The 24,325-nt window shown below is 57.9% G+C and overlaps 2 protein-coding genes across 5 annotated transcripts in view; one reads left to right on the plus strand and one right to left on the minus strand.

Moving 5' to 3' along the window:
- Nucleotides 1-939: 939 nt before the first annotated feature.
- On the plus strand, nucleotides 940-22,142 carry ETNK2 (ethanolamine kinase 2). 4 transcript variants are annotated; one of them, XR_006961563.1, is made up of 9 exons: nucleotides 943-1,400; nucleotides 3,089-3,348; nucleotides 6,315-6,437; nucleotides 11,182-11,324; nucleotides 12,145-12,228; nucleotides 14,818-14,963; nucleotides 16,414-16,487; nucleotides 18,039-18,216; nucleotides 20,067-22,142. XR_006961563.1 is itself a non-coding variant. In XM_047076645.1 (8 exons), exons 1-8 carry the CDS (start codon nucleotides 1,143-1,145, stop codon nucleotides 18,109-18,111), a joined length of 1,161 nt encoding a protein of 386 aa, XP_046932601.1. In that variant the 5' UTR covers nucleotides 943-1,142; the 3' UTR covers nucleotides 18,112-18,349. The 4 variants fall into 4 exon arrangements, 3 of the variants coding, with proteins under 3 accessions (XP_046932602.1, XP_046932603.1, XP_046932601.1); XM_047076645.1 differs by lacking the exon at nucleotides 20,067-22,142 and having other exon boundaries at nucleotides 18,039-18,349; XM_047076646.1 differs by lacking the exons at nucleotides 6,315-6,437; nucleotides 20,067-22,142 and having other exon boundaries at nucleotides 940-1,400; nucleotides 18,039-18,349.
- Nucleotides 22,143-22,247: 105 nt separating this feature from the next.
- Nucleotides 22,248-24,325, minus strand: part of SOX13 (SRY-box transcription factor 13) — a 46,210-nt gene continuing 44,132 nt past the window's right edge. Inside the window, exon 14 of the mRNA XM_047076644.1 lies at nucleotides 22,248-23,807. Coding sequence (XP_046932600.1) covers nucleotides 23,531-23,807 — 277 coding nt within the window. The 3' untranslated portion in view covers nucleotides 22,248-23,530. The remainder of the gene's footprint in view (nucleotides 23,808-24,325) is intronic.

Genomic DNA, 24,325 nt, shown 5'->3' on the forward strand with positions numbered 1-24,325 from the left:
ACATCCTGGGGATCCATGACCTTAAAGAGGCATGCCTCCCCGTCATCTCCCCATTGTGCCTGGCCAATATGACAGCCACATATAGCTATTTACATTAAAGTTAAAATTAAGTGTCACACTAGCCATATTTCAAGTGCTGGACGGTCACATGTAGCTAGTGGCCACTGCACTGGGCGGCACGGATACAGAACGGTTCCACTGTCTGGAAGTTCGGCTGGGCAGAGCTGGATTCTGGACAGCAATAATGATAGGGGCCTTGCGGTTGAGACGTTTCTGAAGAGGCCGAAGGGACAACTTGGGGAAATGGAAAATGGCCCCCTCTCTGTAGGCACTTTCCTGGATGGGGCAAGGAGAGTTCTCCCCCCTGGGCTGAAGATGAGTGAGGTTCCCATTGGCACGCCCACCCTCCGCATGCATCACCTCTCCCTCGAGTATATGCGTGGGGGGGGGGAGGATTTGCCTGGGGGGGGCTTCCTGCAGGGAAGGGCCTTTGAGATGCAGCAGGGGACTCCTTTTTCAGGGACCGCGGACAGGGACCTAGGGCACAAGTGGGCGAGTCCAAGCCGACCTCTTGGCGGCAGCCGGATCTCCATCCTCCAGGCTGGAGTAGGGGCGCAGGAAGAGGCCTTCCCAGGCCCTGCCCCAGGCTGCCCAGGGGGAGCGGCCCCCGCCGAGCCGGGAGGAAGGAGGCCGGCCACCCCGCCGGCTCAGAGGCCGGAGAGCGACCCCCCGGCGGCGGCGGCGGGGCCCGGGACCCGGGTGGAGGGGAGGTGGGGCGGGCGGGGCGGGGCGAGCCAGGCCCCGCCTCCTGCGTCACGACCTCCCCGAGGGCGTCACCCCCCGCCCCGCGCCCCAGGTAGCGGCGGCCGCGGAGTCCGCGGCGGCCCGCGGGCCGGGGCGGGGGCGGGGCGGGGGGCGTTCCCGGGCCCCCGCCCCGCGCGGCCCGCCGCCCGTGATGATGTCACAATCGCGGCGGGCCCCGGCGTTCCCGGGTCGGCTTCGGGCGCAGATCCGAGCGGGCAGCGGGCTCCTGAGTCATGGACTTCCCTTGGCCCCTCCTCTACCACTCCCACCGCCGCGCCGGGCCCCCCCGCAGGGGCTAGCGCTCGCGCGGCGGCTCCGAGGGGGTGGGGCTGCTGGGAATGGCTGTGCCCCCTTCGGCTCCTCTGCCGTGCTCGCCCTTTTACCTGAGGCGGCAGGCGCCGTGCCCGCAGTGCTCATGGGGCATGGAGGAGAAGGCGGCGGCCGGCGCGGGCTGCCGGGAGCCGCCGGGCGCCCCGAGGGCCGCCGCCGTCCCTTGCTTCGGCATATCCGTGGACCAGGACGACATCCTCCCGGGCGCCCTGCGCCTCATCCAGGAGCTGCGGCCACATTGGAAGCCCGAGCAAGTTCGGACTAAGGTAGCCGAGCGGGCGCGGGGCCGGGCTGGGGCCCTGTCGGGGATGCGTGGACGTCTGTCCGTGCATCCTTCCGGGTGGCGCTTCCAGGGGCGCGCGGCTGCTGCGCAGGGCAGGGTTGCAATGGTGGTCCGGGCATGTATTTTGCTCCGTCTGTTCTGGTCCCTAAGCAGAGCCAGGCTCCCACCTCCCTCGGTCCCCACGCACACACACACCCCCCCCCACCCCTCCTCCCGGGGCTCGCGGGCTGCCGGAGGTCCACCTGCCCACCGTCAGCGTGCTGCGCGCGAGGGCCCCACCCCCTGTCGCCGCGCGCGGGTGCCCCTCGCTGCCCAGAGGAGCGCGCGCGGCCGGCACTGAAACCTGAGGAGGCAGGAACTTTTAAGGGACACCCCCCCCCCACATCCCCCCACACCCCCACCCCACACACACACACATCCCTGCCCCTTCTCCACCCGGCGGTGGGAGCAAAGTCTCCAGGTTCTGAGCGGTTCCTGCCGGTCCCTGGAGCCACCGTGCAGAATCCGGCTAGCCCGGAGCCCCCAGCGCCCCAGGCTCCGGCTCAGCACCCCCACACAGGGCGCCTCCCCACCCCCAGCTGGGCACATTCTCAGGGACACAGATGTGGGCAGAGCCTCCCACTGAGGAGCCTCAGGCAGACTCCCTAGCTGATCTGCATCCTCTGAAGAGTCTTCACCTGCCCACCCTCCCTCAGGCCCTCTGGGAGCCGCCTGTGGAGGGAGGAAGGCGTCCTGAGCGGGGCACCTGCAGCCAGTGCTGGAGGGGCAGGTCTTCCGGATGGGGAAAGGCCAGGATCCCAGACCAGCTGCAGAGGCTGACACCTCTTGGGGGAAGGGATGGGTGGGTAGCATTTTCAAAATAAAAGGCCCACTTGGGTTGTAAGACCCACAAGCCACCAGGTACGTCCCAGGTGAATTCCAGCACAGATTGAACAGGCTACCAGCCAGTCCCTCTTCTCCCTGCGCCTCACTTTCCCCACCTAGAATTGGTTCACGTGTCCTCTAAAGCCCCATAAATTCCATGGTTCATTCCTTCTTGTCACCCTACCCCGAGAGTCTGTTCTCCCCAGCCCACGGCCTACCGTCTCTCCTGGTTTGGAGCTCAGAGGCCCCAAGGAGCTCTGACCACCAAAGCCCTGGGGTGGGTGTGGGTGCCAACTTCAGTACCTCCCGTGCCTCCGCTGCTGGATGGGGTGAGAGCAGCAGACAGCCCTCCGCCCGGGAGAGAGGCAGCCGGGTCGGAATGTACTCATCCCGGGCAGCTCCCGACCCTCCCTGGCCACATTCTGGTCCACAGAGGTTTCTTTCAGGGATGGGGGAGTAAATAGCGGGAGGGGGCTTCTACCCACCAAGGAGTGTGGGAGTTCCTCCACTGCCAAATCCCATCCACTAGAGGCAGACCCAGGAGAAGTGAGGCGGCCTGGGTTTTGTTTTTTGGTTTTGTGCTCGAACTCCTAAGTGTACCCCAAGCACCGAGGACAGAGTAAAGCATCAGGAACAGAAGGAACAATGCTGAGCTCTTGCTTAAGTGAGAGGGCTGAAGGATGGGGGCTTCTGTGCAGCTGTGCTCGGCATTCACATCATTCAAATGAGCACCTGGGCTGGGGAGCCTTGGGGCAAGCGCAGAGACCCTGCCCCATGCACCCTTGCGCTCCCCTCTCCCCCTGCTAGCGCTTCACCGATGGCATCACCAACAAGCTGGTGGCCTGCTACGTGGAGGAGGACATGGGGGACTGTGTGCTGGTCCGGGTGTACGGGGAGCGGACGGAGCTGCTGGTGGACCGGGAGAATGAGGTCAGGAACTTCCAGCTGCTGCGAGCACATGGCTGCGCCCCCAAGCTCTACTGCACCTTCCAGAACGGGCTGTGCTACGAGTACATGCGGGGCATGGCCCTGGGGCCCGAGCACATCCGGGAGCCTCGGCTCTTCAGGTGAGAAGGTTGCCCCCCGGGTACCCTTCATTTCTACTATTCCTCGCGCCTTGGGCTTTGAAATCCTTGGCCAGCTTCCTTGGTGTGGAGGGGAGTCCGCGATTGAGTCATAAGGTCTGTGAACTTCCTGAAACTGCAAAATGTGTGCGCGTTTTTGTGCATTGCTCTGCAGAGAGGGGCGGTAGCTTTGCATGGATTTTCGCGGGTGACTGCTTCTTGGGGGCGGCAAGTGAGAATTCGGTGAACCTGGGACCAAAGGACCTGGTTCCCTAAGCGCAGCAGGGCTCTGCTTCCTGACCTCATGCCTCAGCTCTCTGCCCACCCCACGTCTGACCTGGAAACATCTTGGAGCCTTGGAAATGAAATCTGAGCCAAATCCCCAGAGCGCCCAGGGTTTCCTGCCCCTCCCCTCCTGCCAGGGGCTCAGGCATGCTAGGAGAATGGGCCGTATCCAGGGTGAGCCTGGTTTAGCAGCCCAGAGAGACACCATCCCTCCCCTAGTCTGAGCTTCTACCGGGTTCCCTGACAGAGCGGGAACGCAGGTTTGGGAAGCTGCCGAGGTTTCCTTACAGAGGCTCACAAGAACCCTTGACCCCCTGGGAGCCTCTCCCATTAAATGCCTGGATGTGTAGGACCCAGGAAATGGACTTAACCTTCAAGGCCCGTGGATGCCTCTGTAGGGTCTGGAAGGGGAGAGAACCAAGGAGGAGCCCATAGTGCCTTTTCTCTCCTCTAACCATTCTGAGCAGGGATGTGAGGCAGTATCCACTTTCCTCCCCCCTGTGCCACACCCGCGTGCAGAGTGCTCAGACTACGGCAAGGTCCCAGGCAGGGTGAGGTTGACTCCTGATACTGGGGACAGCAGCACATCACAGAGGTCTGCCTGGGATCTCTGAGATTAGTCCCGTCCCACCCAAAGGGAAGGAGCCTTCCAAATACCAAGGGGGAAACAATAAAAACCCACCTAGGGACTAGACCAAGAAGTTTCTGTGCTTCCTCACCTGTTACCCAGTTAACCCCAAGTAAGCGCACCTGGCCCTATTTGCGGAGAACCCCCCTGGCAGGCCCTCAAGGGACTTAGAAGGGACTCTGAGATGCCTTCCCTTCCAGTGCTCACTGCCTCTGGGGCTGGTCAGGCCCTGGGATCTTTACATCCCGGTGTATGTTTTATCTATATGTGTACGTGTCTGTCTGTCTGTAGGTAGGGGGACATACAGACCTGCACAGTGGTCTTCTCAGGCTCCGGCTGAGCACCCAGCCTGAAGATAGGAGGTCAGAGCAGGGTGAGGGCCTGGGGAATCCTGGCCTGGCTTCTCCCACCCTATCCTCCCAGCTCTCCTTCAGTCTTGTGTCCTCACCAGATCACTCCCAGTCTCGGGCCACCTCTGTGAATCTGGTGCCGTGACTCATTCTCTCGTGGAGACAAAGATCACTGTAAGGAAGATTGAAAATGGATTTAGGTTCGGTAACAATCTTACATTTGGGAGAGAGCCAGAAATTGGGATAGGTGCAGGAGGTAGGCTCTTCCTTGATGATTTTCCAATCTTTCTAGAGTGAAGGTGGGTATCTGAGGAAGAGGCAAAGAGGGAAAGGCCTTTGGGAGCCACTTCCCCATGTTCTCCTGAACCCCCACCTCCTAACCTCTGCCTGCTGGGGCTTTGCAGCATAAAAATGCTGAGTGTTGAGGTTACTCTCATTGCTTCTCCAGACAACAGCCCTATTGATATTCAAGGAAAGGCTCTGTTCAGGCTCTAGTCGGAATCTTCCTTTGGGAAGGGAAGGCTAGGGTCTCAGGTCTGTTTCCCTGCCTTGCCTAAACCCTGGCCGGCTCCCTCCTGCCCCAGGGCCTCTAGCCTCTGAAAGCACAGCCTTCATCTCTCACCCACCCGATGGCTGCCACGCCCCCTGCCCCCTCCACCCTTTAGGAGGTGGGAGCCTTGGGGGCTTCCGGAGGAGCCCCTAGACTGCCCTGTTATCCTGTTGGGTGATGGCCTGCCCCTTCCCAGGACCTGGCAAGGGGAGGGGTGTCCCTGGAATAGCTCAGTAACAAGGTTTCAAACAGCCAATGCCTTTGTTGTCTTTCCCAGTGATTATTATTCGAGCAACAGGCAGAGGCGAAGGAAGCTTGAATGTTGGAGGCTTGGCAGCCGGGTGGGGGGTGGGGCTCCAGAAGGGAGAGCTGGCAGAGGACTGGGGGAGCCCAGCTGGGATGCAGGGCCTCAGACGCTGGGGTCCTTATCAAGGCCCTCCCTCTCTGACCGGTCAGTCTTCCATCCACCCCCACCCTCTCCCAGCAGCCTTCCCCACCGCCCCCTCCTTCTTTCCCGGGACCTTGGATAATGTCCACAGGAGAACTTGAAAATAGAACGCTGGTTTGTTTTGCGTCCTTGGCACCCGGCCGCCAGCATCAACTCCCTGCCGCAGAGGAAGGGGCTGCCCTGGGCCGGCCTGCTCCCCTCCCCACCTTGGCCAGGCTGATAAGAGGCAGCCATTTCTTCCCTGCCTGGCATCACCACCCCCTGATCCCTCGGTGCCCTGCATTCACCTCCCCCCACCCAGGGCATGGATCAGAGTCCAAGGAGGGAGGAGGGCCACTCCCCCCATCCCCAGGTGACCCCTCTGTCCCCAGGGGTTGCTGTGGGTACGTGACCCTGGGGGGGGTGGACAGGATCATTGACCTGTGGCCAATGGCCCACTGTTTTGCCTTCCTGCTCCCTGAGGCAGCCCCAGCTCTGGTTCTGGAAAGGGTGCTGCCGGGCCAAAGGCCTTATCTCCTTTTCATGCCTTCTGCCCAGACTTGCCTTCTGCGGGAGCAAAAGCCCCTAAAGGATCTGTGATAGTTCCATACTCGGCCCTCTGGCTAGCCCCACCACGGACCCTGGAGGCCCCCTTTCTGGTCAGGAGGGGCTGAGCTGGGATGGGCTTGCCCCATGTTGATACTGTACCCCTCCTGTTTTCTGCTGCAGGCTAATCGCCTTAGAAATGGCAAAGATTCACACCATCCACGCCAACGGCAGCCTGCCCAAGCCCACCCTCTGGCACAAGATGCACAATTATTTCACCCTTGTGAAGAACGAGATCAACCCCAGGTACAAAGAGCTGGGAGGGTTCGAGGCTGCTTCTGTCTCTGCCGCCTTAATGCAATCCCGCCTCCGTTCTTTAGGCTCCATCTGACCCCCACCAGGAGGTTGAGGGGCTTCAGTCCTGACTGCTCTGTCTCCAAGCAGAGCTGAGCCGACTGACCGGATCTCAGGAACTCAGATCCCCAGTTTTACACCTAAGTGTTCATTTTTCCTTGAGTCTTTGGGTTGCGGTAGAGACCGGGGTTAGGGACTGTCTTCCCCTTTACTTAAAAGGAAACTGAGGCTCAGAGCTTTACCCAGTGTCAGGCTCGTCCCAGGCAGGGTTCTGTTTCCCAGCCCAGGGCCCTTTCTACCTAAGCAGACTCCTGAGCAACCAGTAGGGAGAACCCAGCCTCTGAGAACGGGGTGAGGCTGAGTTCATGATCAGTCAGAAGAACTCAGCTCATCAGTTGACAAGCCCTTGGGACATCAAGACTCCTGCTACTTGCCTGGATGTCTCTTGTCCCCATGTGCCTCTGGGGACCCTGCTTCCCACCTTATTCAAACTGACAGCTTGTAGTGTCCTCCCTGCTCTTTCCAAGGAAGGGGTGCTCCACTCATCGCCAACATTGCCTTTCCCCAGCTAAGACAGGGTTCCCAGACAGCAAGGGAGGCTCTCTGGCCAGCAACTTGGGAGTCCTTTTAGCCTCCAGGTACCTGGCTCCCCAACATACCCTCGAGTGCTGGAGTAGGCATGGGGAGTTGGAGAGAAGAGTGTCCCCCCTGCCCCCTCCAGGAAAAGGCAGTAGTGAGTCTCTGATCCCTCCATGTTCCCTGCTGGGTTGAACATCACCCTTGTTCCAGAGGTTCATGGGAGTAGGGTACAGAAGAGGTTTGGGGGGAAGGTATCTCCTTCCCTCCTCTAAGATGACAAGACAATAATTAACTCGATCCCGATCATGTGTCACACACACACACACACACACACACACACACACACACGCACGATTTTATCTGGATCCTCCCATTTAATGATTATCAAGCACTGCTTTAGGACTATTTGTTCAGGATGGCCCACGTTCAGACCTTCTATGCCAAATGTTATCTCTGGGACAAGAGTCGCCTACCCCCTCAGGACTGAAACAGCACATGGAGAGCAGGATCCTGGGGTGTCTAAGTCAACAGGACCCTCTGATCACGTAACCCACCACTTTCATCTGACAGATGGAAAAACTGAGGTCTGGAGAAGGGGATGGGGCTTGTCCAAGGTCAGTGGCAGCTCAAGGGCTAGAGTCCAGGTTGGGTGCTCGGGCATGACCCTTGCCACCTCAGCTTCCTTTGACTGTACTGTCACCGTGTAACCTTCAGGGGTGACCTTGTTGGGAGCAGGGTGGTCCCTGGAGAAGAACTGACCAACTACCTTTGCTCTTGTCGTACCTTTGACCTCGGGCAAATCAAGTTGTTTAACTTCTCAGAGCCTCTTTTGGGGACGGTGCCTGCCCTAAACTGCCTGACCTATCCCACACGGGTAGTACTGAGCAGTGACCTGGACAAGACAGAGCTCTTGAGCTCCAGTCACAGGGTAATAACCCAGGTTTAGTCCTGCATTTCCCAAACGTTGACGGGGATTTTAAAACAACGAAAACCATGGCTGTGACATTGGCCCTGCCCTCAAGGAGCTTAGGAACCTTAGGAAGGAGCAAGGGTACATAGGACCTGCCTGTGCATAGCTACCAAAGAAGGCCGGGTGTATAATGCGTGCGGGGGTGGGAGAACCGGGGCAAGTTTTCTCGGCAGAGGTAGCGGGCAGAGCTGGGAAGGGAGGCCACTCGGGCTGGAGGAGATGGAGAAATATGCTTGGCTCATGGGTGACGAGTGGCTGAGGGTGGTTGGAGCAGGCCTTCAGGAGGGATCGGGAAGGGCTACGGGAGGTGGGGCTGCAGAGGTGGGTTGGAGCTAGTCTGGAAGGGCCCTTCCATGCCAGGTTCAGGAGCCAGGATTTCATTTAGCAGCGGGAAGTCATTGAGCCAGGGACCACGACTGTGGTTTAGGAAGAAAGCCCTCCTGCGTTGTAAAGGACAGCATCAGGTGGGATTTGGGGAAGCAGGGATAGGGACTTGAGGGGGGCGGCCAGCTCGGGGAGTGTTGAAACTGAATGGGCAAGATCTGGAACTAGGGCTCCCCACGTTTGAGCATAGCATTCCCCTGGGTGCTTGCTAAACGCAGGTTCCCGGCCCTGGCTGACCTTGGTGATTGACTGGGAGGTCTTGTGTTAGACCCTAGAATTCTGCCTTTGCCAGGTTCCTCGGGTGATTCTGGGGGGGGGGGATCAAGGAACCACAGTTTTAGGAACATTGCCCTGGGGCAGCTTCATGGGGGGGAGGGGGGGATGGAAATGGGGGGTGAGTCAGAGACTTGGAATAGATTTGATAGCCTTGGTATTTGGTTGGGCATAGAGGTGTCTGGGGTGGCTGGGACAATGGGGGTGGCAATCATTGCTTTGGGGGCATCAGGAGGAGATTTGGATGGGCTGAGTGCTATCAGGGCAAAGGTGATGGGCCAGGAAGCTCCAGCATATAGCCTACTGTGGGTACGTTTCCCCCCCCTGAAAGCTGAGGACACTTGGCAGGGAGCAGTTTTTTCATCAGGAGGAACCCCCAGGCTTCCCTGGGGGCCCTGCAGCCCCTGCGTCCCCCTCCTGCTGCCTCTAGGGGACAGTCTGCCTGAGGTGTGATGGTTTCTGTGATGCGCTGGTCGTTACTGTTCTGCCAACCACACAGCCTTGAAAGAGTCTAGTGGTGTCCGGGCTGAAGGTAGCAAAGCTGGGGGAGTTTCAAGTTCTCAGGGGAGGGAAGCGGGGTGGCCAAGGGAGGCTGCCCAGGGAGATAGGAGGCCTGGATTGTTCCCACAGTAACCATCTGCGTGGCCTTGGGGTGGGTAAGGTGGGGGTCAGGCAGAGGTCAGAGCCTGGGCAGCAGGTATCTTAGATGTCAGAGATGTTTTTCAGGCTGAGACCTGGCCAACCAAAGAAAGCCTCCTAATTCTTATCTTTAGATGGTCTTGGACCAAGGGAAAAAAATCTTAAAAGGTATCTCCTTAAGGAGAGCCAAGATTGAAACGCATCTTATGCAGACCAGTCAACACAGATAAACTCCAGTGAGGATAAAGGAAGGCCTCCCCCAGATCACCCCCCATTAACAGATTCTCCTGGCCTTTGCCGGGCCTTTGCAGAGCCTCTGACAGGGGCACCGAGGCCCTCACGGTTTGGAGGTTCGACTTGACTTTGGATCCATGGATAGGCTGGGGGTTGCCTCTCTTAGGTGAGGAGGAAGAGGGTTCAGCTGTGCAAGAGACTTCTGGAAGCTGGAGAGCCTCTGTCTTTCCATGAGCCTCAGTTTCCCCATAGAGTTGGCCTAGAGGCCTAAGATCCTCTTTAGTTTTGACCTTCTTGAAGCCTGCCATTTGTCCTTCTCCATGGGGACAGGGGGATGCCTGCTAAACGCTCTTTGCCATGTTTCAGCCTCTGGACCGGGTGAGGGAGTGACGGGGCCTCCTTTGGGAGGATCAGGAGGACGTATCCCATTCTCCTCCTCCTGCACATACTCTGGCCGCTCTGGATAAGAAAGCAAACAGGAGATACATGGAGATAGAACAGGAGATAAAACCCCAGCCTCCTCTCTTCCACCCACTGGTGGTTCTGGGGTTTCAAGGGCTGTGCTAACTATTTGGTTTTTCAGTGTGCACAGACCTGTGTGCTTCCTGGGGACCAAAGTTCAGAGCATCCCAGCACGGTGGGCCCTCACCAGTGAGGGCATGGCCTCTGTTACCAGCCCTGATGGACCCATTCGTTCACTTCTCCACGCGTGTTTCCTTCCGCAGTGGTGCGTCATGTGCTGCGGGTCGGGGCAGGGCACAGAGGAGGGGTGACCTCCATCATCTCTGTTCCCGCCCTCAAGTTGCCCACGAACGCACAGTCTGGCCTGGGTCGAGGAAGCACACGCTCGTACTTCCAGGCGGAAGGGACGAGTCGCTGGGGAGCTACAGAGCGAGTGCTGGGTTGAAAGGCCCTAATGTTCCCTTGGTCTTATAGGAGTGAGCCCAAGACGCAGTTCGTTTGCTTTCTTAAGTGGGCCTGAGTGGTCTCTCTCTGAGCTGAGTAGCTAGGCTTTATGAGCTCTCTGGTCCTTTCCCCCTGTGACACCAGCCGCTGGAGAGGGAGGGGGACATACCAGGGCATACCTCTGCCGCCTCGAATGCCAGTGGGCCAGCCTCTCCACAGGGCCCTGTGACGCCTCCACAGACCGTCTAGTTTTAGGGAGCTACACCTTCCTCTAGGAATCTTCTAGCACGCTAAGACAGGCCTGTTTGCAGCTCTCCCCTCTGCCCTTGTTGTCTTGGTCTGGAATCATTGAATGCGGACGCTCATTCTCCCCTCCTGTCCTCTCTCTCTGCCTCCTTCCTTACCTTCCTATCCCTTCCACAAAGTAGCAGGGATGCCGTGGGCTCAGGCACTTCTATGCTTTGCGAAATGTTCTTATGCCCATGTTTTAATAAGCTTCTTAGGGTAACTACAGGAAGTCAGGAGATCAGGAAGCCCTAGTGCCATTTTACAGATGACAAAAGTGAGGGTCTGAAGGGTGAGCCATTTGTCCAGGGCCCCTCTGCGGTAAATGGTAGTGATAAGGCCAGAGCTCAGGGCTCTTGAGGCCAAGTACCTACCTGTCTCCTATCAGCCCTCCCCTCACCGGCCACCTTTCTTACCACTGCCCAGCCTTTCTGCAGATGTCCCCAAGGTGGAGGTGTTGGAACGGGAGCTGGCCTGGCTGAAGGAGCACCTGTCCCAGTTGGATTCCCCTGTGGTGTTTTGTCACAATGACCTGCTCTGCAAGAACATCATCTATGACAGCACCAAAGGTACAGTTCTCCGGGTCTGTTTGGACAGCAGCAGGGCTCAGGCTGATCGATCAGCCGCCTTCGAGGTTCTGTTCCTCAGACTGGCACTTGGACGAGCAAAAGGAGACCTTCTAGTTTAGATCTCAAGGTGATCTAAGAAAAGGGGGCGCCTGGATGGCTCTGTTGGTTAGGCATCTGACTTCGGCTCAGGTCATTGTCTTGTGGTTCGTGGGTTTGAGCCCCGCGTCGGGCTCTCTGCTGTTAGCGAAGAGCCCACTTGGGATCCTCTGTCCCCGCCTCTCTCTGCCCCTCCCCCACTCATGCTCTTTCTCCCTCAAAAATAAATATTTAAAAAAAAAAGGAAAACAAATTTCCCCTTAGAAACCTCTGCCAAAAAAGAACTCAAAATCCTGGTTTGCAGAGGTCCTCAGTGTTAGGACACCTGAGCTATTCCTTCTGACCACATTTTGGGGTTCCAAGGACCTCTTGGATGGCCCAAACCTTCATGGAGCCAGAACTTTCCTGTGTTCCTAATGAGAGCTCCACCCCTAGGAAGTACTTACCTTTATTTCTGGCCCTTAGCCATGCTGAGGACAGATGCCTTTAGATGAGCAGAGCGTGAGGGTCCCCCTGTGTGAGAGGGACAGCCAGAGGTAGGGGGAGGGCAGATGGACAAAGAAACAGCTTAGAAGATTACCGCCGAGGAGGGTGTGTTAGGCCGGGTTGCTGCAGAGGCCAGCGAGAGTCAGTGGGTGCATTCCAGAGGCCCGTGGAAACGTGCCCTGGCCCTGTTTCCCTGTCTCCTGGGACCAACTTTTATCGCCTCTCTTCTACCTTGTAGGCCATGTACGGTTCATTGACTATGAATACGCCGGCTACAACTACCAAGCTTTTGACATTGGCAACCATTTCAATGAGTTTGCAGGTAAGAAGGGTATTAATTACCATTTGGTCTTTGTCCAAGTTGCCTTCCTTATGAAGGAAGGCCAGGTCCAGGGTGAGCATGAGAGGGGGGGTTGTGTACTTGCTGGGTGGAGGCTTAACAGCCCCTGTCCTCCCAAATCTCACAACTCGTCTGGGGGAGGCACAGCCTGCCTGGAGGGAGCTCCGGATCTCATGGTGGGGGCCGGACCCACATACACAGAGCAGACCCCTGCCAGCCCATATGGCAGTTTGGTACAAATCAGGAAAATGTGCCCTCTGTGGGATCCCTGAGGATACTCGGCTTGGCGTGTGAGTTAGAAAAAAACCCCGGGGCACGTTGCTGGCTCAGTCAGTGGAGCGCGTGGCTCTGGATTTCGGGGTTGTGAGTTTGAGCCCCACATCGGGTGTAGAGGATTACTTAAAAAAATTTTTTTTAATCTTAAAAAAACCCACAAAAACAACTCCTTCCTCTGGGCAGACACAGCCCATCCATGCCAGCTGGGCCAGCACAGGACAACCATAGTCTCTGCTTGCCTTCCTGCCCAAGCTTCCTGTTGCACAATTGTGAATAAGGATCCTGCTTGTGGATAAGGAGCAGAATGAGCTAGTGGCCTGATGAGAATAATCTAGGTGGAACTAGTTAAAAGTATACACTCTGCCACTTGACTGTCCAAGTTCAAATCCTAGCTTTGTTGCTTGCCCGCTGTGTGGTCCTTGGGCAGGTTACTTACCTTCTCTGTGCCTCTGTAAGGTGGAGCTGTTATTAGTGCCTGCTTTGTAGCATCAGTGTGAGATACACACACGAGAGTAGCACATGCTAAGCACCATATTGGCATCGGCTGCTGATGTCAGGCAGGGAGGCCTTCCGGCGGCGAAGGGAGACCGGCGCAGGAATGGAGGACGGGGGCGGGGGGTGTTTCGTAGGGGTGGCCGATTGTTCAGTAAAGGCACAGTGTGTACAATCGCATCATTTGTGTAAAGGGAGCGGGGTAGGTTTTGCCAGCTTGAGGGCTTAATTGTTAAACCGTTTGGGGCTAAAGAGGCAACTCGTGGATGGAGCTTGGGCCCTGGGGCTGGAGGGACATCACCAGGCTGACAGTGTGGGATGCATGGTGTGCTCAGCCCCTGTGGCTTAGGACAGGTGAGGCACACCCAGGCCAGCTGTAAAGCTGCCACCTGGCCCAGCCTCAGCCACTCCCGGGCCCAATCCTGGCCAACCGTGTCCCTTCCATAACCTCAGGTGACCAGGTCTGTCAAGCTCTGATTGCACCTGAGGCTGTGACTCCCTGGGGTGGCCACCAGCTGCATCTGGAAACCCAAGGGACCAGGGGGCCTCAGCTGGGCAGAGCAGCTACGCTGTGGGGTGTGGCACAGAGCAGAGGCTGGCACCGGCAGGGCCCTGGGCCTGTGAGTGTTCGGCTGCCAGACCCACTGGCCTTTCCAGAAGGGCGATCTCTTAAGCATTTTAAGCCCTCCTCACCCACCACACAGAGCAAAGTCCAGCTGGAATTTCTCCAAGGGGACAGATTGCATCCTGCTCCCAAGTTGAGAATGAAGGAGGCAGATCCTAGCATGGGGGAAGGAGGAGGGCGGGGAAGGAGACTGGGAGCCAGGCGGGGAGCTCCTGGGCTCTTGGGAGCAGGGAGACCCAGTACTGAAAGTAGGAGAGAAGAGTTGCAACCCTGAATTCACCTCTAACTGGCTCTGTGACCCGGCGCAGGTTTCTTCTCTCTGGGCCTTAGTTTCTACAACCGCGCAAGGAGCTTCTTTTCCAGCCATACTCTTGGGGCCCCAGAGACTGTGTTTCTTCAGGAATAGGAGAGAAGCTTGGGAAAGACAAGAAGGAAAGGAGAGGGAGGAAGAGACCATGGGGAAGGCGGCCGGGTCCTGGTCCTGTCTTAAACGAACCGCCGCTTTCTGTCCCAGCTCTGAAGCCAAGGCCTCTGCCACCGTGCCCAGGACATGGCTGGTGCAGATCGGGCTGGCAGCTTGAGGACTCAAGGAAGGGCAGGACCGGAAGGAATCGAAGCCATCTGGTTCCAAGTCCGGGTGCATTTCCGAATCCTCTGGAGAATTGGGGGGGGGGGGGCGGGGGTAGAGATGCCTGGGAATCTGTTTCTACCAAGCTCTCTAGGTGATGTTTTTAGGTGGCCAGCTCAGCACTGGTGTAGGAAGCAGCGTCTGAGACGCCCAAAAGGAAGGGGCCTAGGCCAGTGGGAGGGGAGGTCTCGTGCAAGGTTAGTTAGCAACAGACCGAAGATGAGGATGCAGACGCGGTGCTGTGACCGAGCACCTCCTGTGGGCCCTAGTTCTGTAAAGGGCACCGGGTACAGTGATGCTGTCTTGGGTGGGGGTGGGGATGGGGGGGGGTTCCCCGGCCCACCCAAGACGGTGTCTCTGTGCTTTCCTCCAGCCCACGGAAAGCTGCACCCATTAGCCAAGTTCGGTGGTCGAGAGGCTGTCTTCCTGGGCACAGCCCCTCGGGGGCAAAGCACACGGAGGTGCTGAGGGGAGCAGGGAACATCTGAGCTGGAGGACCCCCCAGGTGGGCCCATCCCCCAGCAACCGCCTGCGGCCCCTTCCCCATCAGGTGTGAATGAGGTCGATTACTGCCGGTACCCTGGGCGGGACACCCAGCTGCAGTGGCTGAGCTACTACCTACAGGCTCAAAAGGGGATGGCCGTGACCCCCAGGGAGGTGGAGAGGCTCTATGTGCAAGTCAACAAGTTTGCCCTGGTGAGTGCCTGAGCCCGGAAGAGGGCAGGGGAGGGAGGGGCCCACCCGCGGTTCCCACCCTGTCACAGCCTGTGGCGGAGGAAGCAGAGCCTGGGGTTAGGTGTGAGGTCCTGGGGCCCCAGCATATGATCCCGCACCCCACCTAGACGCCCTCTTGGGCATCCCCATCTTACCGAGATGCCCTGTCCCCTGCTTTCCCCTACCCCATCAGGTCTTTCTCCTCTTCCTAAGGAAAGACTTCCAAGAAAGATCCCAGCTTCCTATTTCAGCAGTTCTCTCTTTTGGAGAAGTAGTTCTCTCTAGCCTTTCATGCTGCAGTTAAATGCTTGTGGTTTTTTTTGTTTTGTTTTTTTTTTTTTTTTCTTTGCCTTTGGAGAAGATAAGGAATGTCAGTTCTAATCCTCCTTGTTCACTACCTCTGCTGACTCAGAACTCTGTGTAAGCCTCTCCCGTCAGGCTCTTCCTGCTCACACGGTACTGAGCTGATGTTGAGTGGCATTTATCCAGGGTACCAGGTCCTCGTGGCGTGTGTCCAGGGGATTGCCAGCTAGGCTTAGTAATGCCAGCCATTGCATAAGCAAGAAGACAAGCCCACTGCTCCGGGTTTCCTAATACCTCAGTGGAGCTTAAGTAGAATCTTACCTGTCATTTTGGATTGCCTCCTGTTTCCCTCGTTGGCACAAAACTGATTCTCCATCAGGTTCTTCCTCTGAACTCTTCCACTTATGCCTTTCTCTTGCTACCATTTTTTAGTAATCATTTGTACTTGTTAATTGGTCTGTACCCATGGAAGGTCCTGCAAAGCGGAGGGAGGGGCTATATAGCCAACCCCAGAGGACATGGGGTGGGGGTAGGGGGCCCTGGCCTGGGATAGTAATGTCACTGCTGTGGCCTGGCCCTGAGGGTGCTTCTGGCCCTGAGGAGAGCAGTTGAATGCTTAGTCAAAGCCCAGACACAGGACTTCTTGCTCACACATCACTCCTTTTCCAACCCAACCCACCTCCTGACAGAAGAGGGAAAGGGGTGAAGGACAGTTAAGGGGGTCTTTCCTGATGATCACGGGACTGGGCCTGTGATCTGGTGCAGGGGTTCATTTCATCCTGGATACCTTGGCCTTGAAGACCCCAGGAGACTCCCCCGGGCAGGGGAGAAGCCAGGGATGGCGTCGTCCAGGCTGGGGGACAAGGGAGGGCCCTGGAAGCACCACCCTGCCGACCCCTTCCTGGGGCAGTAGAATCGACTCCACCTTTTTCCCAAGGGTGCGAAGCCCCCAAATGCTGTCCAGTGACCTGACCTCCAAGATTTTCCCCTGACTTGTGATGGGGAGACCCCATCGTGTCTCCGCCAGCAGCCTACTTCCGTGTCTTCCAGAGTGACTTTCCTCTAGCTGCGTGGGGTCCGTTACAGCAGTGGGTGATTGCCCTGCTGACTGACTCTGGTCTGTTTCCAGGCGTCTCACTTCTTCTGGGCACTCTGGGCCCTCATCCAGAACCAGTTCTCCACCATCGACTTTGATTTCCTCAGGTGAGTGTAGGGGCCAAGTTGGGGCGGCAGAGAGTGGGGGGAAAGGAAAAGCTTGAGCCGAGGGCATGGGGGCAGAGAACAGGCCAGAGAGAGCATCCAAAGTCCCGTCCTCTGGTCTGCTAACTTGCTCCCATTCCAGCCAGCCCGTAGCCGGTGAGGTCACCACGGTGAGGTCACACGTGAGCCGAGAGTACCACTCTGAAAGTGGAAGTTCTCGAACCCTCCCCTCATGCCTGGTGGGAGACTGCTTTTCCTACTACATCCTACGACCTCTTCTACTGCCCCTGCTCTCCTGCCAGCGCTCGTAGCCACGGGGCCTGGTGCTGAATGGAACTGTCCGTTCCGTAACGGAGGGGACAGAGTTCCAGAGAGTGGAGGTGGCTCAGTGAGGTCACTCAGGGTTTAGCGCTTACTGTGTGGGCTGTCGGACCTCCTTCCGTGATGTAGTAGGGTCTGTACTGAAACCATACTTGGATCTTGACCGCTGGCTCCACCGTGTAAGGTAACAGATGTCCCTAAGGACCAGGAGTCCTTTTTGTCCTCCATTCTGGCCCAGTCTTCTTGCCCTTTCCTCCCCCCACCTGGCTTCACAGTGTTCACAACAATTAGAGAAATGCAAAGCACAGCCACCGTGAGCTGTCACCTCACGCCCGTCAGGACAGCTGCTATCAAACAGAAAACCAGTGTTGGTGAGAACGCAGAAAATTGGAACCCTTGGGCCCTTCTGGGGGGAACTGCAGCTGCTGGAGAAAACCATGCTGTGCTTCCTTAAAACGTTAAAAATAGAGTTCCTGTGCAATCCAGCGTTCTCACCGCTGGGTACGTGGCCAGAATGGAAAGCAGGGTGTCAAAGAGATACCTGCACGCCCATGTTGATAGCATTATTCACAACAGCCAGGAGGCAGCCGTGGATGCCTGAGTAGATAAACAAAATGTGGTATGCACCGACGATGGAATATTGCTCAGCCTTCTAAAGACAGGAAATCATGTCACGTGCTACAACGTATGACCTTAGTACCATGTCCTCAAAGGGAAACAAGCCAGTCCCCAAAAGATCGATACCGTAGGATTCCACTTTCATGAAATAACTAAATTAGTTAATAATAAATTAGGGGTGCTCAGTCACTAGAGCCTGTGACTCTTGATCTCAGCGTTGTGTGTTTGAGCCCCACCTGTGTGGCGGAGTTTGCTTGAAATTTAAAAAAGAAACAGAGTGGAGGGGTGGTTGCCAGGGGCTGGGAGGAGGGGGATATGGGAAGTTGCTGCTTCATGGGTACAGCATTTCAGTTTTGCAAAACGAGAAAGTCCCAGAGATCTGTTGCATAACAATATAAATGTACTTAACACTGCTGAACTCTTAAAAAAAAAAAAATTGGGGAAGAGCGGCTCCAGTCTGATCTAAGAAGAAAAATAAAATAGTTGAAGTAAAAAAAACCAAAACATCCGTCTGCCCTGGGGTTGAGCTGGTGAGACTTCCTTGTGGTGTGAGCGCCCCCAGTGGGGCCCAGTGGCTTTTCTTCTCACTCCAGGCTCCCTCTGGTCTCCTGGCAGGTACGCAGTGATCCGATTCCACCAGTACTTCAAGGTGAAGCCCCAGGTGTCAGCCTTGGAGATGCCAAAGTGACCAGCTTCCCCATCTCTCCCCTACCCATGCCTGGCAGGACCTGTGCTCCAGGGTTCACTTCTGCTCTGGGGTCCGCGCCCTCGGACAAGGTGGGAGAGGGGACAGGTGGGTGTCCAGGGCGAAGGCTCCGCCCCTGCCCCCAGTGGAAGCTGCTGGAGACCACATTCTTTTGTTGGGAGGGGCTGAGACGCCCCGGCTCTGGGGGGGTCCCCTTCACCTTGCCAGATTGGGGGGTGGTGGGGTGGGGGGGTGGGGGGATTGGGGAAGTGCCTGTAGTCGGCGGGGGGCCTGGACCACAACCACCCCTTGGGAAGCCCAGTATTCACGGCCTCGGGCCATGCTGGAATCTGGGCTGCCTTAGATGTGTCTTTGACCTTCCTGGCTTAGGGGAAAGGGGAAGGTGGGAGGGCTCCTTTCTACCTCCAGTGCCCTGAGCCTCCAGCCCATCTCCCCCTGCATGCCCCACGTGGGAGGTGCTGAACCCAAACCAGCATCATGCCATCTCTGACAGATGGATGTACATAGCTTGGGGGGATGGTCTAGAACTGGGTTTGACGGCTCCCCCCCCAAGCCGCCTCATCTGAGATCCCTCCCTTTCTCCAAGCCAGATCCAGTCAAACAGCCCCTTCCCAGACCTCAGCCCCAGGACCCGTGCTCCCCTCCCTCACCGTTTTTGCTCCGTTGCTTGTGTTCGGTCCCTCTGCCACCCACCAGGAGGGAAGGCAAGGGAGGGGTGATGTCCTGGGGCTCCACAGCCCGGCTTTGCTTCGTGTTTGGCCCCAGGGGGTGTAGCAACGGGGGGGGGGGGGGTGGCCAACAGCAGCCAGCAGACTCCTGCCTTGTGCCCTCCAGGCCCTCATTTCCAAGATTTGTCTACCTTCTGTCCTAAAGCTGACCCAAGGTCTTCCCGCTAGGAAATTAGTGGGCGCTAAGGGGCAGGGGTCGGAGGGGTTGTGAAGGTGCTGAGCTCATGGCCCCAGCTTCTCAACGGCCGCCACCTCCTCTCTGCCCTCACGGCCTCCTGGCTCTGGCCCAAAAAGTGACTCATTTGTAAATTCTCATGGTTTTCTGCATTAAAATGGCCATTTCTGGACCACTCTGGTGTCTGAGTGCCTATGGGGAGGATCTGATGTATCGGGTATGACTAGTTCTCCCGCAGTGGGGGTCGGGGGGTGCTGCAACCTGCTTCTTCATGGTCTTTCCACCCCGGTCTCCGTGCGCCTGGCTCGCCGAGGCCTGGCCTGCTGGTTTCCCTGCTCTTCTGCCTTTGACCGTCTGGCTAGAAGTTGACCCCAGGAGGGTGCCGCTACCAGGGAGCTAGGCTGTGGCTTCCTGGCGGGGGGGGGGGGGGGGGGGGGGAGCAGTGAGACCCTGAAGGGGGAGCACTCGAGACTCCCTCCCGGGCCACCACTGGCTCCTAGCTGTTGAGGGGGAAGGGTGCTGTCCTGCTGGCTAGCCCGCAAGGATGATTTCTGGACCCGAGGTGTCGCTTTCTCACAAGGCCGGAGGGGCGGGAGAGAAGCTCCGAGGTGAGCGGGGCTGCCCCCTCTGAGCAGCCCAGGTTGCTAGGGCTGCACTCCTTCCGCGGCCCCCCAGAAGGTACCCAGTGCCCTTAAGAGTGGCAACAGCAGTGGCCGCCTGCCAGGTAGACTCTGGCTGTTTGGCTTTTGCCGACAAAAGTACCGGATGCCATGGCAACCGCTGGAGCGGAGCTGGCCCCAGCAGCTGGGGCCTTCAAGGTCACGGTGATCCAGTAGGGCCGGGCCCCCAGGCACAGCCGTCCCAAGCCCAGGAAGGGTAGTCACGGAGGACGCGGGGAAGGATGTGCCCCGGCCTGGGGACCGTGCCAGGGCTGGGCAGGTAGGGCCCCTGAGGGGTACCGCGGGGTCAGGTGCTCATGCACGGGGCCTTCTCGTGAACTAAATGGCAGTGCCCACCCTCCTTGTTCCTCTCAGAGCCACCTCTGGAGCTGAGGGCAGAAATAACCACTGTGAAGGCAGCTTCGTTCCCAGCCTCCTGGGGCCTTGATGTCACAGCGTTGGAGACGGTTTGCAGTGGTGAGCAGGAGCTGGCTGGGACAGGGCCCCCCGGGTACCATCCTGTGCCCCTACAGCCCTGGCCACCAGCTGCACCAAAGGACTTAAGCTGGCAGGTACCATCTCACTGCCTTGGAGAAAACATCCTCATTGCTCCAGTTATCCAGGGGAGTGGGCAGGTGGGGGGAGGGGGGAGCTCAGGACACCCCTCCCCCTCAAAGCCTGGAGTCCTGTCCTTTCACTGCCACCCCGGACTAACCAGCACCCCTGCCCCCTGGTTCCAAGGGCCAGGCTGTGGCAACGCCGGGGGGAGGGCAGGGCTCCACTCCCTCAGACCTTCCTTAGGGTCTAGCAGGAGCTCGGACCCTCGGCCTTTGTAGGAGACAGAGCAGAGGCTCACGCCCCAGCCTCCCTGGTCCTGACCAGCATCTTCTGTTCCCGGCCTCCCTGCCTACCTGACCCTGTGGTGCCTCTCGGGGAGACAGGGCTCCAACCAGAGGTCTTCGTGGAGGACTCTGTCCATCCTAAGAGGATGTGGGGCATGTGAATCCAGCAGCTGGAAAGGAGGGCAGGATAAGGGATCCTATAGGAGGAGGACAGTATTGGCCTCAGTCTCCCCTAAGGCCACAGAGGACTTGGGAAGAGGGAAGGGAGACGAACTCAGGACTGGCAGGCAGGGTGTGAGGGGGAGCCAGGCTGGGAGTGTCCTGACAGACTGCCCTGATTTGGTTAGGAACACAGTGTGTGGGGTGGTGTGGACCGGAGGGTGGGAGGCCAGGACAGAGGAAGTTAAGATGATGAGCAATTCTCCCCCCTGACCGCTAGAGGGCAGGCGCCACAGTCAGCCACGCTCCTCTTCCGGAGGACCATCTGTGTCTTTCCCTGGGTGGCCAGCGAGGCTGGAGAGGACAGGGGGTTGTGAGGACAAGGAGAGGAGACCCAAAGCTCCGGGAAGGTAGGCTGGGAAAAACCAGCAAAGGCCAGTAGCCAGGACCCTCCCTAGATCAAAAGGCCAGGACTTCATTCCTTGACAGAATCAACCACATCTAACTTCTACCACCTCCCTGGTTGTGAACACACAACCTCTCTTAATCCAACCCAAATCTAACTTCCATTGGAATTGCCCTTTGCCCTTCAGCTTTGCTGCTCCATTCCACCTTAAGGGGATTAATTTTTGACCCTATCAATCATTATCAATATGCACTTTGAAAGTTGGTTATCAGCCCTTTGAAGTCCAATGGACTGTCCTCTTAGATACATGTTTGAAATCCTCCTTCAAAACCTGAGGTCGCAGAGCCCTGAAGCACATCACTAGCTCCCTTGCTTCATTAATCAGTATCCTGGGGGCCTCCTACATGGGAGAAGGCTCATGTGGATGGCCCGAGCCCAGGATGAGGGCCCACGGCTTTCATGAGATTTTCAAAGGGCTCCTTCTCCACAAGGGGACAAGAATTATGGGTAAAGCTTAGCCTCGATGTTTTCAGATGAGCATGATGAAGCCCAGAGGGGACACTGGACCCTCTGCCAAGGCCACGTGGCTACTTCTAGAGAGAACCCAAATTTCCCTGACTCCCTACAGTGCTCTCGCTACTGCCTTTTTTAGGATCTGGGTGGGCAATCTGTGGAGGGTCTGGCTTACCTCCTTGAGGCAGGGGCAGTGTCTTCGCAGTGCAGGCTCTGTGGGTGGTGGCAGTCACTCCAGAGGCTTGGTCTGGTCTTCCCTGGCCTCCCAGGTCCCAGGCCCGAAGCTCCCCAGTGTCGCCACAAGGGGGCAGTGGTGGCTGGGCTGGCGGCACACGTAGAAATTCTGGACCTGGGCCAGCCTCCCTCCCTCCCCCGCACAAGGGCCAGATTCTGAAATGGTCTGTCTTTATTATGCCAACAGAAAACAAAAAAATCCCCCAAGTGTAAACAGGAGAAATGTGCTGGTTAAGTTACTCATCATTATCTTATTAACAAAATAAAGCACTATCTATGTTTACAGTCATAAAAAAAGAGACAGCCTGGAGAGAAGTTGGGCTGGAGGGAAGGGGGGGCAGGGAGAAGATGGGGGGCAGGCCCAGAATCCACATCTGCCCCTGTGGGATTTGGGGTTCCCTTCCCACCCTGATCCCAAGGGCTGTTCTGGATCTTTGGAGTCAGGTGCCAGCGGGATGTGATTTTCTTAGGGAAATGACCTGTCCCAAGTGAGCAGGAGGAGCGGAGGCGAGGTCCCCAGTGTTAGTAGGGGAGAGGAGAAGGCTGGTGGAGAGGCAGTCTTCCCCTCGCTGACCCCTTCCAAGGAGGAGGAGCCCCCCTCCCACTCCCTACTCACCAGCTGCCACGGGGGGGAGCCCTACTCTCCATCAATCCTCCTGTCCCCAACTCCTGGCACTCAGGTTGGGACCAGGGCCTGGGGCACCAAGACAGAGGCCCTTGAAGGCTGAACCCATTCCCACATTGCTCGGAGCTAAAAATGGCTCTGTGGGAACCAACCCTAGGGCAGAGTCGGGGAGGGAGTGAAGGGACGGTCAGGAGAGGTCAGGGCGGCTGGTGGGCCCAGGGGCTGACCAGCGATGTCAAAAGGGGCAGAGGCCGAGGCCAAGAAAGGGACAGAGACAGAAGAACAGCCCTGCAGAGAAACAAGGACAGGAACACAAGGACACACAGAACCTGAGACACCCAGACTGACAAAGAGGTAGCAATTTGGGGACAATGAAGCACAGGAAGAGGCCCCCAGAGAAGCAAGAGGTGGCATCGAGAGAGACACCCACAGGAACTCAGCAACGGTGCCTGGCACACAGCAGGCACTCAATAAATACCTTGTGCAATGAATGAGCGGATGGAAATACACACACGAGCATGTGCACACACCTACATATACACACGCACACACACTTCCAGCAGCCAGAGGCACAACAGGCTGGGCAGGAGATATAAAGACAGCGAGGGACAGCCAGACCTTTCTGCACAAAGTGATCCTATGATAGAGGAGCGATCTGGTGGCGAGGGGGGGTGGGGCGCGTGAGGAGGGGCGTGGGAGGGAGGGGGTTGGTCCTACAGGGGCTGGTCCAGCCAGGACAAGAATGGAAACCAAGCGCGTGGCCCCAGGGGGACAGGTCTGGAGCTGCCATAGCCCTGGGGTGATAGACCTGCAGGAAGGGAGGGTCACACAGTGTCCGCTGGCCACGAGCCCCAAGGGCCACGGCGCTCGGCCCATCGCCACTCTACAGGTCCTGCCCACCTCGGCCAGCAGCTCCTCGGGTGCGGCCACAGGGGAGGTGGTGGGGCATCTCCCCTCAGGAGGCTATCTACACGTGCACAGCTGTGCCCGTCTCCCGGGCATGTCCAAGTACCAACGTAGTCCAGGCCGGCTGGCTGTGCCCATCGGCTTGGGGCCGGGATCAGTCTGTAAGCACCACCAGCTCCCCGTCGCTCTTCTCCTCGCCCTCCGAGTCCTCGTCCTCGCTGTACCGGTACATCTCGCCGTCAGCCACCGAGTGCCTGTCTTCCGCGGCCTCACCCTCCTCCCTGAGGCTGCAAGTGTTGACGATGACAGGCATGTTGGGGTCCAGGCTCCGGGGCACATAGTGCTCCACCAGGGGTTGAGCCAGGGGCACGCCTGCCACCCGAGGGTACAGGACATCGGAGGAGCTCATCTGCAGCTGGCCGGCCTGGGGGCTGCGGGGGCAGAGAAGCAGCACGCGGGCAGATGGACCCCCACTTTGCGCCCCCGATCCAGCTCCCCTCCAGCCTGCTTCAGGGCATGCCCTCCCCCCCCCCCCCAAGACCCTTACGGCTCTGAGACACGCACACAGCCACCTGGCTTGCTTGCTGACGGCCAAGTTCATTGTCCGCAACAGCGGACACATGCTTACACATGCAGGCCCGGGAACCTGAGCGTGTTCAACAGCTATTCCTGGAGGTTCCTGTGTGAATCCAGTTTTCGGAGGTTCTATATTTCAATGCCCCGGGGCGGGGGCGGGGGCGGGGGCGGGGGCGGGGGCGGGGGCGGGGGGAGGAGCCCCGTTTAAAAGAATCCATGCAGGTGCTTGCTTTTGTCAAGTCGGGAATCCTCTGTATAATAAGCACCTTCATTCTTAGTATCCTTGAGGTTTTTTTTTTATTGAGTTTGTGATTCACAGGCACGCTTCTCCAGGTACACGTGGCCAGTCTCCCACAGTCAGTTACAATCCTAT

This window comes from Lynx rufus, unplaced genomic scaffold, assembly GCF_022079265.1.
Source record: "Lynx rufus isolate CCGP_SWC_20201006 ecotype Redwood Valley unplaced genomic scaffold, mLynRuf1.p SCAF_15, whole genome shotgun sequence".
Taxonomy (NCBI): Eukaryota; Metazoa; Chordata; class Mammalia; order Carnivora; family Felidae; genus Lynx; species Lynx rufus.

Coding starts and splice junctions, on each gene's coding strand:
- ETNK2 (XM_047076645.1), top strand. CDS start 1,143: ATGGCTGTGCCCCCTTCGGCTCCTCTGCCGTGCTCGCCCTTTTACCTG. Junction 6,438..11,181: donor AAGAACGAGATCAACCCCAG/GTACAAAGAGCT, acceptor ACCACTGCCCAG/CCTTTCTGCAGATGTCCCCA. Junction 12,229..14,817: donor CCATTTCAATGAGTTTGCAG/GTAAGAAGGGTA, acceptor CTTCCCCATCAG/GTGTGAATGAGGTCGATTAC.